The 16,152-nt window shown below is 37.6% G+C and overlaps 1 protein-coding gene across 3 annotated transcripts; it reads left to right on the forward strand.

The window, feature by feature from the left end:
- Positions 1–1,294: 1,294 nt before the first annotated feature.
- LOC139966978 (uncharacterized) lies at positions 1,295–15,604 on the forward strand. 3 transcript variants are annotated; one of them, XM_071970520.1, is made up of 17 exons: positions 1,295–1,406; positions 5,750–5,902; positions 6,288–6,399; positions 6,755–6,860; positions 7,026–7,183; positions 7,610–7,709; positions 8,588–8,599; positions 9,029–9,198; positions 10,203–10,477; positions 11,104–11,512; positions 11,856–12,118; positions 12,389–12,692; positions 13,355–13,610; positions 13,947–14,134; positions 14,579–14,781; positions 15,001–15,094; positions 15,242–15,604. In XM_071970520.1, exons 2-17 carry the CDS (start codon positions 5,769–5,771, stop codon positions 15,404–15,406), a joined length of 2,949 nt encoding a protein of 982 aa, XP_071826621.1. In that variant the 5' UTR covers positions 1,295–1,406; positions 5,750–5,768; the 3' UTR covers positions 15,407–15,604. The 3 variants fall into 3 exon arrangements, with proteins under 3 accessions (XP_071826621.1, XP_071826620.1, XP_071826622.1); XM_071970519.1 differs by lacking the exon at positions 1,295–1,406 and adding an exon at positions 3,152–3,326; XM_071970521.1 differs by lacking the exon at positions 1,295–1,406 and adding an exon at positions 3,152–3,326 and having other exon boundaries at positions 13,950–14,134.
- Positions 15,605–16,152: the final 548 nt, after the last annotated feature.

Consider the following 16,152-nt stretch of genomic DNA (forward strand, 5'->3'; position numbering starts at 1 on the left):
TTGTTTAGATATTAATCATGCAGGTGTGATCTTGTCTCCTTCCTTTACCTGTTAATTTTTTTTTTTGGCCCTCGCCAAAATCCCCCCCCCCCCCTTCAACCGGCGTACCACCATTCATTCTCCGTTCCGGGGTGTCCACTAAAAGAGTCTCGGACCGTATGGCTGTAGCCTATTGACACACACAATACAGATAGAGAACAATAGAACAAACGTTGACCTATGAATCTGTGGCAAGAGTTCCAGGCATGATAGTCAAGTGCTTGTTTCGTGGTTGCTGACGAAAATTTAAAGGGAAATTCCCTCCATGACGGTTGCCGCTAGAGTTCTATAGTATAAGTTTCCAAAGAAAACTGGACGTGTTATTTATTTATGCCCACATTATGTTAAATGAGAGTACGGTGTTGTGTTTCCAGGAACACTACTGGCTTACAGTTGGAATGACACCACCATCTCAAAATAATGTGATCTTATATACTTTGTATGCGGTTTCTCCAGCCAGGGACGCAACCATCTTTTTTGTACTGTATTTGGGAGGAGTTTTGTTTTGTGCTGTGGTGTGTGTTTGGGGAGGGGAGTAGGGAGGCTAAGATAATAAGTCGACTAGTGGAGGGGTGTCCTTTGCCCCTTTGAGATATCTTGGGAGAAAAGAGGGTGCTTAGATGCAAAATTGTTCTATATTTGCACGTTTTGAAACAAACTTGAAGAATTTTCGATTGTTTAGGTTGTTCCGCACATACAGTTCATATATTTATGTACTGTACACTACGAATCTTTGTAATGTTCTGTCTGCCAGGGGAAGCTGAACCCCCTCCCCTTATTTTTTTTCTCGAAAGCTCGCTCCGTTGGGTCATCATAAAGTATGCGTCCTAGTATATTTCCCTAACTTAAAATACATTTAAAATATGTTCATTACAGTGACGATCTATAGCTTGTATCACACAGATGTCCTAACGGTAAGGGGCTCAAGTTGTTATTACATTTGCCTTAGTCTTTGGCACCTAGTCAATGATCACTCAAACGATTGTGATTCTTTGAAATATTGCATAGTGTCCCGAATAACGCCGATGCTTGTCCCTTCTCACCCATTCTCGTCGGGCCTGCTTTCTGGTAATACAACCGTAATAAAACAGTAATATTTCTTGCGTTTGCCTTGCACTGAAATTGAGGCTGATGCAAACAGTAGAATATACGAATTAGAGGGCGGGCTGCCCAAACAGATGTGCCAGATTTCGGCGCAATTACCAAACCGAGCAAATTTCGCAAGATGTGAACGTCGTCTGCTCACTGTTTACGTTCAATTAACAGTAATGTTAAGTAGTTGTCGTTCGGAGAAACATGTCGGAATCGGGTCTTGCATTCGTTTGCCCCACCCGGAGAAAGAAAGGAAGTGGTATTTCATTTTATAAGTAAGGATCTTAGCATATTGTCATATGTGAAGTCTCGTTAAAGTTGAAGAAAAAACTTTTGTCAATGAGTTTGGGCCAAAGGCTAGGACCTAGGCTAGGCCTATTCTAACTTCAGTGTAAGTATTCGCGACAGCCCAGGCCTATAGCTGTTATGCATCGCCTAGCCTTAATAAAACTGTGCATGCCTCATGTGTCATAGAGTTTTGGTTTTAGTTCAAAGTTGCAGGCTAGACGTGCCTTCCATAATTGCTCCCTCCATGTGATGTTTATTCCAAAACTCAGTCCAAAAGTGGAATATAAACAAAATCTGTATTAAAGTGTCAATTTTGATTCTCAATTGTTCCAGGAATATCTACAACTGGGCTAGGCAATTAAATTTATGATGCCTGTATCATAGTCATACCGAGGTTCCGAAATTGAAATGGTTGCATAAAATAGAATACAGTGTAGCTTCCATAATGGATCAAAGGAAATTTATTAGGCCCTTGGCCTAGGCTACGAAATACCTGTAAAGTGTCAAGTTCATTCATAATGGCATTTACACGTTTCGCCACAACAATAGAATCAGGCAGACTATTCCACTCATCTACCACTTTCTGCGAGAAGAAATCTTTCCTGACATCCTGGCGTAGCCAGAGGGAGCAAGTACCCCCCCCCACAGAAATTTTGGGGGACGGAATGGGGATGACTGAAAAAATTGAAAGTGGAGTGGCCATTAATAGTATATAACTAATGTTTTCTTCCCCAAAAATAAGGGAAAATACTGTTTTTTCATCTATAATTTTTGTAAATGAATGTCTAAAGGGCTTGGCAGTGGCTCTTTCTTAGTATGGGTAGTAAAATGGGGACAAAAATTTGCCTCTGCTTCGGGCTGGCTACGGGCCCCTAAGCATATAACAGTGTTATAATTTTTGCTATGGATAAAGAAAAGCAGTCACCATTTTCATACCGAGTAAAATCTTTGAGAAGATGAAAAAGATCTCGATCATGAAAGGTACAATTGTGCCAAGGAAATTGGAATGTGGATCAAAATCTGTCACAGTTTTCTCATACAAATTTAAATTTTCCAGAAAATGAAAGATCTTAATCTTGAAAAGTACACGCCTAATTATTTCATGTGGAATATCACTTTGCAAAATATGAATAAACCAGCCACGATGTTATAGTTTGTTTTATGGAGCAAGGAAAAGTCGCTACATTCATATAGATTAAATTATTTATGAAAAGTTTTTAAAAAAAATTAAAAAGGATCTTGACTGTAAAGTGTACCTAATTATTCCATGAAAATTTCTATGTAGTTCTATTTCTTGAAAAAGTGGATTACCCAGCAATATGTTAGACTATATTTGTTCTGTGGATCAAGGAATCACTATTTCCATACTGATTAAATTCTTTATGAAATTTTGCACAGATTTGCTGACAAGAAGGTAAGATAAAAGACATTTTTAAAATTTATTAAGGCTCTGGATAATTTATCTCCTACTTATTTTGGCTTTGTTGGAAGAAAAGGGATAAGTAACCCCCCAAATTTTTGTTTGAAGATCTGCTTTATTGGCTCCAATTATAGCACGCTACAGCTAGGAAAGTTTTGTGATAAAATAATCGACCTGCCATGGTCGTAAATCGACCTGCCATGGTCGTAAAGCTCAATCGACCTCAAGCTGCACAATTAGCCCGCCCCCAATTTTGATGGGTTGATGCTACAGGAATACGGTGGCGCTATTCCATTACGGTTTCTGGGGTGTTATGGCGACGGGAGACGCAGCTTAGGACTAGTATGGGTTTAGCGAAACATTTGTCTCAGTTGCACTGCACCTTTAGCTCATAGTTTTCTTAGATAATGTTCCATTTATCATTCTCAATAAACGAATCAGTCGATGGACGCATGGAGTTCGATTACGCATTGCTTTTCACATGAAGGTTTTGCTTCTTTACTTTGAGTTTGAAAGTACTTTTATTTAAACGACGTTAGCCGGTAACACTGTACAAAAATGTGCTAGGCTAGGTTGTGTTGTAAACTTGTAACTCAGCGTAAGTTAGGCTAAGGTAACTTAGGGTCTAGATTTGCTTTAGGACTACTTAGCCTAGCGTTAAGCCCTAAGCCCCTATGAAAACGTCAATAAACTTGATAGCCAATTTTGTACGTTTAGGCCAAGGCCTATTTTACCAAGTCAGGAATTTTCTTGCCCAAGTTTAAGACAACGGTAAGCTAGGCATAAAGACATGGTGTTTTCATTTGAAGTTTTACTTTTAGATCAAGACCCATCCTCAGCTGGCTGTATTCTTTGTTTTACCTGTTAAGAGTTAGGCCTATTTATACAAAAACAAAGTTATAAGTCTTTTTTTTAAAGTAATTAGAGAATGACAAGTCATGGACCAGGTCACTCATTATTTTAATTAATGTTACTTGTTTGTAATAGATGTTTCCACAAGTACAGTGCTTATAGCTTATTTATAGTGAAAATAAATGGATGAAACTGACTGGGTTAGATGTGATTTGATCCAAGTTTATCCTTGCTGGAAGCATTTTGACTTGAGACCATTACTAGCCTATACCTAAGTTACAGGTTATGTTCCAGTACAGCTAGTTCCCACCATTATTTAATGCAATATTTTCCGCTATGATGTAAAACACCTGTTTCTATTGTGGAAACTAGGCCATACTGTTCGTGTTAATATTGACTAGCATGACATATATCAAAATTGGCTAGGCCTATTGTATGTTCTTTTCAAGTAACCATACAAGATGAAATGGAATATTAAGGAAGGAAGGATGGCATTATTTTCTTCATATCAGTAACAGTAGCTGTCATTCCTAATCAAAGGTGATCAGACATTTATGTAACTAGCCTATAAATCATAAAATATCTTGAACCTTCCTCAAACTGTGGTAATCCATAGTCAATCAACTTGTTGGTGTTATTTGTCTGTTAGTCTTTTATCCGTTGGTTTAAATTAAAGCAGAGAACTTGTGTACCTTTGTCCTTATACTCAATCTAATACATCCTCTTCTCCTAAGCCTATGCATGATTGGGTGGCTATCCTACTTCACTATGAATTTTTTTACTATTGCAAAAAGAAAAGAAAATAACAAAATATAAATAAAATAAATAAATAAGTCAAACAAATATAAACAATGATAACACACTCAGTAATAATGATAGGTCCTTTTTCTTCTGTAATCGTTTACCTTATTAACATTAATGAAAAATTCAATATATATATACAACAAAGTAAAGAATGGTATTCTTTCTTCCATAGTATCCACTACAAACTTGACCATTAACTTGAGTTTGGAGTAATAACTAGGCCTACAATTATTTAAAAAGGGAAAACATCAACCTTCCTTCCTTAATAAAATTCCTTTCAGTTTGTATTGTGATAAAAATATATATATTTCATAAGTAACAAAAATGCCATGGTGGAAAGAACTTGTTCTATGGTGGAAACTAAGAGACTTAGCAATACACATATCTAGGCTAGGTTTTGGCTAGACCTAACAGTTCTAGGTCTACAGTTGGCTGGGATAGGAATGAACTTCTGACTTCATTCTGGCAAATCTGGTCAAACCAAAAGGTGAAATCACTGAAGTTGAAGGATAGAACTAAGCTAAAGGGAGTACAGAGAGATTGTTGTTAGGCCTACTGTTGTGTTCTGTTCTGTAAATGGACAATTTTGTTCCTAGGATCATGAAGTTATAAACATCCTCTAAATTGTAATATTGAAAATGATTGTAACCTAGGTTGTCTAGGCCTATTCCTGTTCCAGAGTTTTGATCAAATTGCAGAAAATGTTATCAGGTGGTGTTAGGGATCCCCCCCCCCACCGTTTTTTTTTTACATGAACTGTGATCTCCTTTGCCTTGCTTAACTTGCTAACAGACAGTTATCAGTGACTATTCGCACAGTAGAAGAAAATGAACTACTGAGCATGCAGTATAATAAATAATTTTGCTGATCATTTACCTAATGTTTAAGATCATTTACTGATCCCTGTTCATACAAGAGGCTGATGTGAATTGGCTTTTGATGTGGGTTAAATGCCTAACCCTAGCCTAAGCTTTTGCAGGTTTGAGTTGTATGCTGATTTTTAGCAAGAAATGTGACGTAAGGATAGTAAGAGTGTTAGCCTGAGTGTATACAATCAGGCTATATGCCTATACAATCATAGACTAGTCCTATTATCATACCTGAAATAGGCTTTGGCTAGTTTTGATTTGAGCGCAACTTCAGTTTTGCTAAATCAACTTAGTTTTGAAAAGCTTCAAAACGATAATGGACGTGTGTATACTCATATTTGGCAAAGAGAATATATCTTTATTCATATTGATTCTTTGTTTTCAGATAACTTAATTCACAAAGGATGCCGATAACTAAAATACCCATCACTCATAAATTTGGGATAATATCTCAGTCACAAAGAGAAGAGTTACAGAATAGATTATTGCATCAGAAATACCAGAAGGCGCAGAGTCCTACTCAGCATCAAGCCCTAAGGTTAGTTCTTGCTTTCTTCTCATAATTTTGTAAATATCAAGGTTTCTTATTTGCCATACTTTTTGCCCCAAAAGTTATCTTTGAAAATATGTTGGTATGGTACTCTTTTAAGTGCATGCTACATATCCTAAAGTCTTGTACAAGTTTACATTGCTGCAAGTGCCATTGCATGCAGTTTGGTTATACCTAAAAGTTTCTGATATTCGACCAACTTTGGGGATCAAATTTGATAATCAAGTAAGAACTTAATTGAGAGATTACTAATATCCAAAATGATAAATCTTGTAAATTTCTGTAGTCAAAGAACAAAAGCTTATGAATGTAAAGCTCAAAAAACATAATCGATCATTTGGGTTTCAACTTTTTTGTTCTAACTTTTTACCAGAAATCCTCTGGAACTCACTGAAGCTTTCATTCAGAAATTCAACTTGAGCTCTGACCTTGATGAGAAAGAACAATTGGAAGATGAAGCAAGAAAGTTATTGGCAAGAGCAAAGGTAAGTATAGTCATAAAAGGTTAGAAAATGTCTAAAATTCGTCAAGTTAACTGCAAAGTGTTAAATAAAATGCAGTGGGACAGGGGTTGGAGAGGGGGTAAGGCAGGTGGGGGAGGTTCAACTGCATGTCAATGGTAAACAACATTGCTTCAAATGATTTAATTTACCCCAAAAAGAGGGTGATACATACTGCAAATGACTTCATTGAACCATCCTAGAAAGGGTAAAAACATGTTGCAGTTAAAGTTTGAGGTGGGGTGGGTGGCTGTATGTTGAGCATATGCTGTTTTGTCTTCATGTGTGATGATATAATAATGGTATTTGTTTATATTCACAACTTTTGATATTTGTTTAGAGAAGAGCAGGCCTTAAGGAAGGTGGAAAAGGAAACTTTGTGGACCTACCGAAAGCCTGGTCAGAACTCTCCATGTTAGCTCAGTGCAGAGGAAAGGTTCAAGAAGGTAAGGTCTAATTTTGTTGTTTATGTTTCTTTTATTTAAAAAAAGATTTTGTTGTTGATTTATTGATTTATTCTTGTGGCGTAAAATCATTTTTATGTTAAATTTTTTTTTCTTTTTTTGCTCTGAATAATTCTTTCTACATTCTTATTGTTTCTCTTTAATTAGAATGCTTGGATGTGTTAATCATTTCTCTCAACCAAGCTCACCTGGCCCGGTCTTACATTCCGTGCCTGTTTTACCTGGCAGAGACCACACTCTATTGGCTACGGACAGATGCCATGAATCAACCATTCTTAAGAATTGGGGAAATCAAACTCTTAAAGGTATAAAAAATAAAATATATATTCATCTTTTCAACCTTGTCACAGTATCGTTTGCTTCAAATTTAAAAGTTAATAAGCAAACAAATGAACAATGAACAAACAAACAAAAAAGTAAACAAGCAAACAAACAAACAAACTGGCAAGCAAACTAGTTATGGAATTTTAATGATACATGCAAAGAGAGTAAAGTGATAATACCCACCCATCTTCTTCCCCCCCTCATTATAAACAAACACATATGAACCTGTTTCAAACAACACTTTGGACTAAACAGATCGAATTTACTCTATTTCAAAGCTCTTCCCTGCATACCAAATAGATATTTCCATTTTTGGTTCTTCTGAATGGATGAAGTGAAGTTAAGCAAAAGTCTACTACGATATTGGCCAATCTTATACTTATATTTGTTTTGGTAATCTTTTCTAGATGGGTTACACTACCTTCCTCTGTCTATTTTACCACCACATGGCCGGTCATTTGAATCCTTTTGGAGAACTTAAAGATCGATTGGCTACCTATTTATCAGGTAAGATATTGTCGGAATTTAATCCTCTGAAAGAAATGGCAAAAGGAGGCAACTTTGTAATACATCCATTATGTAGGTCATGGCAAAATGCATTTGGGAAGAATTTTAGGAACCAAATTCTTTCTGGACTTTTCCTCTGAAATGACTTGTGACAAGTGCCACTTGTATTGGATCAATGTCAAATTGGATAGTTAAAGGCATTGAAGACTTGCCCCAAACAGTGTGCCGCCATCTTTAAAAAGTTAACTTTCCGTTGCTTGCAAGTGAAGTTTTTCTCTTGTCGCTACAAAATGCAGACAGTAATGAAACATGATACCTTGTTATCTTTAGCTGGACCTGAGATGTCCATCGCTGTATAGTTTGTACACTGTGCTGTGGGTATTGGCCGCAGCTGTATGTACTGACTGTACACTAGTGTCTAATTACCGACGGTATCAAGCTGTGTATGTATTTTCTGGGATCGATGGTGGTGTCTAACACTTCTGTTACACCTCATTCGAAACTAGGTCAGATTACCGGCATGTTCCTTTTTGCGCGAGTCTTCACACCCTTTAAATGTCATTATTCCATAAAGCATAAATCTTGCCTATGTAATTGAGAGCATAGGTAATTGAATGTTACAGTAAGGCAAAATGCTCAGAAGATGCTAGAGTTTTAAGAGCTATACCATGGGTGCATGTTCTTGGGAATCGTAGTACGTATGGGGCTAAAACATATTCATGTTGAGTATATTCCACCAGTTTCCGTTTATTTTATGTAATAGAATAACAATTACAAATAATGAGGTATTGAATGCTCTGAAGTTTTTATCATTAGTAAATGCTATCTTACTTTTTCTTTCTTTGCCCCTCTCTCGCTCTCTCTGACAAAATCGACAGCCATTTTGGATGGTAAGTAGTATAGTTTTATAAATCACTAAACAGTAACAGGGTATAGTTGTATCCAGCTGGTTTGACCAGCTGTCAAGTTACACTGCCATGATACAGGATTGACATCATTTCTGTATATTGTGTCACTAAAAGTCTTTTTACACTGCTCTCTAAACCAGCAATTAATTTCCCCTGGCTGTATTCAGTCACAATTTGCTGGCTATGATCTTAATCCACATCCTAATCAAACAAAAATCCCGGCTTGAAGCAGTCCTACAATTGTCCTCAGTTAACATGAGAAGCACTAATAATTAGGTACACTTCGGCTCAAACTGTGGTGCATTGGACGGGATACAATTGCTACTTATTTTCAAGCTACTGCGAAGATTGCATTTTCAAGAGATTAAGAAACAATTGTGACTATTGAGTCATTTATTTTTATTTCTCCAGATTATGATGAAAGTGAAGAGGCCTATGGACCCTATCCAGGATCCCATCTTTGTCTGAAATTTATTGTCTCTGTGGCAAAGATGATAGCAGGGGAGTCATTAATTGCTGCTGATGGGCTCTTACATGAAGCCCAACCAACGGATACCGAATATGGCCCATCTGCTACAGAGGTGAGGAAAACAACTTCCCATATAAACGTAATTTTATTTCTCGGATAAAATGGATTCCTCATGGTAACTATAGACATGAAATGTATACCTCTTAGGGGAATTTTTAATTTAAAAATCCATTAAAAGAATATTAGGAAGACTTACCCATCTGTAGTTGCAAAACTTTGACGGCCCTTCCTGTCTGCTGGTTTAAAACCAAGGCAGTGATTAACATGTAGTGAATTATTTAGATGGTCGTTTATTATTTAGTCGATGATCATTTAGCCGATGAGTTAGATGGTCATTTATTTGGAAGGTCGTTTAAAAAGTTGTACATAAATATTTGTGTATTTTACCTTCACTGATTGTTGCACAGATTATTACCCTTATTTGTCTAGTAATATTAATAATATTATAATATTGAAGATTTATAAAGCGCAGACATATCCACAGATAACAGCGCTCAAGATGCAACACAATATTACCCTGGTCAACGATAACCTGTCAAACATAGAGAAAATCCCTGGACATGGCAGCAGCTAAACAGAGCTCAGCTGACAGTTTTATCTCACAGGTCCCCAATAACATACCTGGGTGAAGAGAGGCAATGGAGATAAACTGCCTTGCTCAAGGACACAATGCAATGATCTGGCCAGGGCTCGAACCTGCAAATCCTTAGATCACAAGTCCACTGCCTTAACCACTTGACTACAATGCTCTCTGGTACATCCTAATGTTTTGCAATAGCCAAAAATTTTGGAAGGAATTGGAAGTTTAACCGCTTTCTTATCGCAATGATTTCTATGGTTGAGGATCTTAAGATGGCTAAAAGTTAGCTGAATAGGCTCATTTTTGGTTCAGTTTCAAGAAGTCATTGTTTCAGAGTTTATTCAGTCACCTTAATCAGTAACGGAGCCTTAATGTAGCTCAAACAAACTGATGCCCTCAATCCACATGAGCTTTAAAATCTCACAAATAAGGTTCCCTGTGAGTGTTGCAATAACTTCTCTACTCCTTTTCTCCAGAAAAATTCAGAGAGTCTAACTCCTGTTAGTCCACCAAATTCTGTCCTCTTAGATGCACTAAAAGAAGCTAAGACTGCAAGGCTGGCTAAAGAAGAAACGATTGCTGAGGTCAGTGGACCACAGATGTCAGGATACCAGAGCAGTATTCACGATTTAAGTCCAACCCTCTGGCATGCATTGGATGTTTGGAGGTGTTCAGATCATCTAGGCAAGGGATTTCACCAAGCAGTCAGAGCGTTATCTCACTGTGGCAGGCATCTTGCCACCGAACATTGGTATATAGTCAGCCCTTATTTCAGTCCAGCCAGTAAAGAATACCACAATCTTATGCTAAACCATATTGCCAGATTTAATTGTTGCAAGATTTTGTCACTTTGCTCCAACCAATGGTTTTCTCTGGCCTTCATATATATATAATATTCGAAACTCTGCTCATGTTAAAGCAACTGGTTAAGTTTTGTTACATGTAGTAACAGTATTTCACATCCTGCCAAATACACTTACACTACTAGTACAGTATTACCTCTGTGAAGTGTATTATCTAACTTCGAGGGTAAAGTGGTAATGTCTGTACGGTTGTGTGGTTGGCCCGGGCAATGCCGGCCGTCGTCTGTGAATATTGTCAGGTTCTCAGAAGGCTCCATACAACTGTTGTGGCGTTACTGCTACAAATTAGCAAGATAGTTTCTGTTGAACTATATTTGGTAGTGAGAAGAAATCATTTTGTAAACACGAACAGCTGCACTCGCTCCCAAATTTTTCCTTTTGAAGTTTCTGTTTGTTTAGGGTTTATTTAGTTATTTTGTCATGTTTTGTTTCGTTATGTTTTTTTCTTCTTACATTTGTTTCGTATATGCTTTGTCTCTATGATATTATATCAAAACTTGTGACTTTTTTCCAGGGTTGATTCAAGCTGTGCAATACGTATTATCGGTGAGACGGCCTTAGGAAACATCACCGTCCTTAAAGTTTTTCAAAATCTGGCAAAAGGTTCACTTCCTAAATCCAAATCATCACCTGAGAAGTTCAGCGAGATGGAAGAAGCTGGTGACGAAGATGACCTTGCATCTCTGGAGAGTGGGGAACTTAGTGCCAAAAATTCCACCACCACCAGCCTCGACTCCATGGAAATCAAATTTGAGGAGATGTTAGGGCTAAGGGGACAAAGTGCAGCAGAAGGTGAAGAGATTCAAAAGATGAACCCCTTGGGTCTTTGTCTTGGAAGGAAAAAGATGAGCGATGCCAGTCAAATTTCTCATCAAAAGTCAACAAGAAATACATCTATGTGTGCTTATCTTGACACACCTCTGGTGAGTTCATAAGAAGTGGAAATTACAGCACATTTTCATACTAAAATTTTCTGTAATTTCTACTTTTGTTTGAGTAGTTATTAATATGTGCACATGCTGCAGTTCTATAGGGGGGGGGGGGGGTGAGGGTGGGAGCAACCTGTCAGAAGTTTATACTTACCTTGTATTTGATTTAATCTGATTTTGATTTTGCTAATTTCCTATTTCAATTCATTTCCTTCCATTTTGTTTGATTTCTTTGTATGTATGTATGTATGTATGTATGTATGTATGTATGTATGTATGTATGTATGTATGTATGTATGTATGTATGTATGTATGTATGTATGTATGTAAATATCAGCATGACAGGGCTACATCTTTCATGAGTGGTAGTGCCATAGAAACGAAGCATTCCCCTGGATCCAGCAGCTACAGAACCATTCCAGACATCAGCAGTTGCAACGAAAGCCAGCTGGACTCTGCCGGAGGTATGAAGAGATGGTCGGGCAGTCATCTCAGCGACGTTCATGATGTTAATGATGAAGACAGCGACCTTGCTCCTGGAGATAACAGCCTGGTAGATCAGAGGAATGATGATGTAACTAAGGCTAACCAGTCTACATGGTGAGGATTTATACTGGTGTAGGAACCAAGAGGCGGGGGGTGACCTTCATGTTTCGAAGATGGTAGTTCGGTGAAATATATAACAATAAACATAGAGGTGCAAATATTCCACTTCTTGAGGTGGGAGAGGGGAAAGAAAGCTAGATTAGCCCACCCCTTCCCCTTGTTGACCCAACCAGGGGCATAATATTTACTTGCAACAATTTGTTTATCTTCTTAAACACACATCTTTAAATGTACTTCTGAATGTTTGCATAATATTCTCAATAGCACAAATGGTAAAACAACAACCGTGACCCCGGCAGAAGAAAATCTGGATGAAATTGACCCAAGACTGACTTGTGAAATCAGCTTAGAAGTTGATATGATCAGCGATAGTCCTTCCAATAAACCCAAGAGGAAGTCCAGTATTAGAGTTGGGCAAGGGACCACCCAGGGCAGACCAAACAGAAGCCCCAGTACAAAATCTGTCGTCATCGATCCCGTTCCTAGCACAAACTTCTACTCCGAGGGATCAGAAGGGACGTCAGAAAAGATGGACCTTCCAAAAATTGGAGTCTCTGCTACAAAACAGGTAAGAAGAGCTCTTGCCAAGTTCTGCAGTCCAAATCGGTTGGTCTGACTATGAAATGATACTAATTTCCCATTAAATATTCCTTTCTTTTATTCTGTTTGCACACATGGCATGAATAATTACACTTGTACCTAAGAAAGGAAATGTTGTATATACTTGCAAATGCCTTGAGGCAGCTGCAGGCAGCCACAGCGGGCAGCTACAACCAACCCGGTGCGCACCAGTCCACCACAAACTTACTTATTGTTCTTTAAGATTTGATTGAATCGCCATTTGATTATAAACAGAGAGAACCGTACTTTTTCTCTGAGAACTTATTAAAATGTATGTCAAAGAACTGAACTACCAATTATCAAAGACACTCTCTTGTACCCTTCAGTGTCTTACGTCGACTAAACGTTGTGTCCTTTGTGACATTTTAGAGAGTAGATACTTTGAAAGTCACTTAGGTCTTTGATGATAGCAAGTCAGAAAATCAACAAGAATAGAAGAAAGTAATAGTGCAAGTTTTTCTCTTTTTTTTTGTTTTGATATTTTTTTTCTTAGACCCTCATCATCCAGGCATAAGAATTTTGTTTGACTTTTTCCAAGTTACGTCATCTGTATTAATGGTGCTCAATTATTATACTTGGCTCTTGAAAATATCATTTCATCTTTCACAGGCGGCTACCAATAACTATGGTATCACAGGTTGGCCCTGGGAGGTTGCTTACGTGTTCACAGAAACACTCACAAATATATGCTTGTACGGCAAAAATGCAAACATCAAGAAATTTGCGCTGATTGGCAACCGGACAGGACTGAATGTGACACAACCAAAGAAAGCAGGAGAGGTATCTGAACATGCAGGTGTGACCAAATTGAAGAGTGCTGGTCTGCTAGATCTAGCAGAAATAAAAGTATCCAAACAAAAAGATGGTAAGTAACTCATGCTGTGATTTAATACTCATCTTAACTTCAGTTAGGGAAAATGGGTGCATGATACCCTGAGCTAGGATTGGTCCAAATCTGTTTGCACCAACAAGGTTTCTTAGTTTCTACTAATACACTACCTCATATTGTCCCAAGATATTTGTATGGTTGGGTCATGTTTTTGCCTTTTTGTGGAGGTTTAGGTTAATTTCCATTGAGGGGAGCAGATTGTTCAATGTAAACACTGTATATTGGGTTATCAATAGCTGTGAACAATTAATCGTATGCTGTGTAGATCAGTGTAACTACATAACTACGCTTTAAATCGTCTGTCTTTGTCAGCAGAGGATGTCGATGACTGGAGTTGGAGAGTCCGCTATGCGGCCATTTCTGGACTGGTCAAGATCAGCCGTTCCTGTCAAAACGACCAATCCATGGAAGGAATGAGCAATGTGGTTTGGAACATGCTGATGATAAGACACTCCAAGGAACGAGATGAGAGGGTCATGGAGGCATTTAGAGTCGGTCAGGTGTGTCTTTATTCAATAAGCATGATAAGCTGTGGAAAAGCATTGAAGCTTTCAATGCACTTAATAACCAACCTGTTGGAAAATCTTATAGAAAACAGTTAATTACCGAGATAGTGCAGACTGAGAAAAATGAACACACGTTCAGGTGTTCATTGACGTGTGGCAAAGTGCAGCCCACTGGCGATGGTAATGCCACCCTCTGGCGAACTTTTGTGCCGCCTGTGAGGTCTTCAAAAGCTTATTAAAGCTCGCATTCAACAGCTAGACATCTACATATCTTTAGTTTTACATATCTACACTTTTATCTAAACTTCTTCATAATTATGCATAACATTCTACATATAAAGTCTATGTAAATCTCTGCCTAGCTATCATTCTATACATCTACATATCTTTCTTCTACATATCCACTCTGTATATTGTTGTTCTCTCCTCTGGATGCAGGTTGATGCTCAGCTTGAGTGTGAAATGCAGAAAGGTCTTACCAATCACTCACTTCACTTCAAGTTCGCTGCTGGCCTTGCGTCCAATTATCTTCCTCCTTTGGAACCTCCCGTCCAGCCCGCCAAACGCAAACCAAAGGCGAAAGCAGAAATTTCTAAACCCAAAGAATCACCACGCAGGAGTCCTGCACGACCGTCCTTACGGTAAGAGTAATTCGTCAAATCCTTAGTTCCCATCTTGAACTTCACGCTTGCCGTGTAGGTTCCCTGGTCGCGCAAGAACTTTTCTGATCGTGTGAAGTCAACAATGGTCAAAATTTGAAATCTTGTGTCCAGTGTTTGACATTTAATGTTCTATCTACAATTTTGGCAAGGAATCACTCAGCCTGTTAGCTTTACATATTTCCCAATTTCTTTCTGTAGACAAGAATTACAACTAGCAACAGCACTGCCAGAACCTCAGATCAGCTTTTACAGCAGGAAAGATCTAGATTTGAAGAGAATTGTGGAAGATCAGGTAAATTTTTCTGAACTTTTTGAAACCTTCAATATTATGGACTTGTGGTATCAGTACAGCAGTATGTATATGAGTACAATTTATTCATGTACCCATTTGAGCCCTAAAATACTGATTTTTTTTCCATTCTTGTCTTCAATAATTTAGTGGAGAAAAGAACTTCAGGAGGAGATGGAGGCAGAAGAGAAACAAAAGCAAGAGGAACTAGAAAAGAAGCAGAGAGAAATAGAGAAAGAGCAACTAGAGATTGCAGAGAAGAAGGAAGAAAAATTGGGAAAATCTTTATCATCTGAAGAAATGACGGCAGCCTGATGGATTGACGACAAAAAGGTTAAACTGAAGTTGACGTCTCAATGCTTGCATTACTTTACAGGTTGACATTTCAAGGCTTTACAATTGGACATTAATGCTTTAAATAGCTTTATTGCTTCCTGGTGACTTTTTTTTTGTAAAAGTAAGGAAATGTGAGCATTGCAGGACTTGAAAACTTGAAAACAGCCAAACAACAGATATCTGAATATTCATTAACATTTATTGAATATTGATTTATGTTCAAATTCATTCTTGTTCAATTTATTACTAAGCAGTTACGTACCTGTGCTATTAATGGTAGAAGTGTTGATACTGTTTAGGGAAATAAATCAAAACATTCCTCTCTTACTGATGTTCTTACAAGTTTAAGGACTGGCTTACTCTCCACGTGACCTTTTTTCCGTCCAGAAACTTTGCAGTTTTAAGCAATGAGTTAAATTTTATATTTATTTTTAAAGTTGAATAGAATTGTATCAGACTATTTTGCATCATCAAATATGTATTGTAAATATAAAGCAAATTGTGGAAATATTATACCATCTTTTTTTTTGATGAATATGAGAAAAGCTACAATTTTAAAGCCATGTTTGCTTCTCTTTTTTTTTGGTATTTGATTTTGTTTGTATTGCCCTATAGTTTTCTCAGTGTTCTTACCAAATGTCACACTGCTTTATGGAAGATGTCTCATCAATGAACAGTCTGCTTCAAGAAATTTGGTGTTTTTGTCCAACACCAGACCCTCCCTT

This window comes from Apostichopus japonicus, chromosome 4 (genome assembly GCF_037975245.1).
Source record: "Apostichopus japonicus isolate 1M-3 chromosome 4, ASM3797524v1, whole genome shotgun sequence".
In the NCBI taxonomy this organism is placed as follows: domain Eukaryota; kingdom Metazoa; phylum Echinodermata; class Holothuroidea; order Aspidochirotida; family Stichopodidae; genus Apostichopus; species Apostichopus japonicus.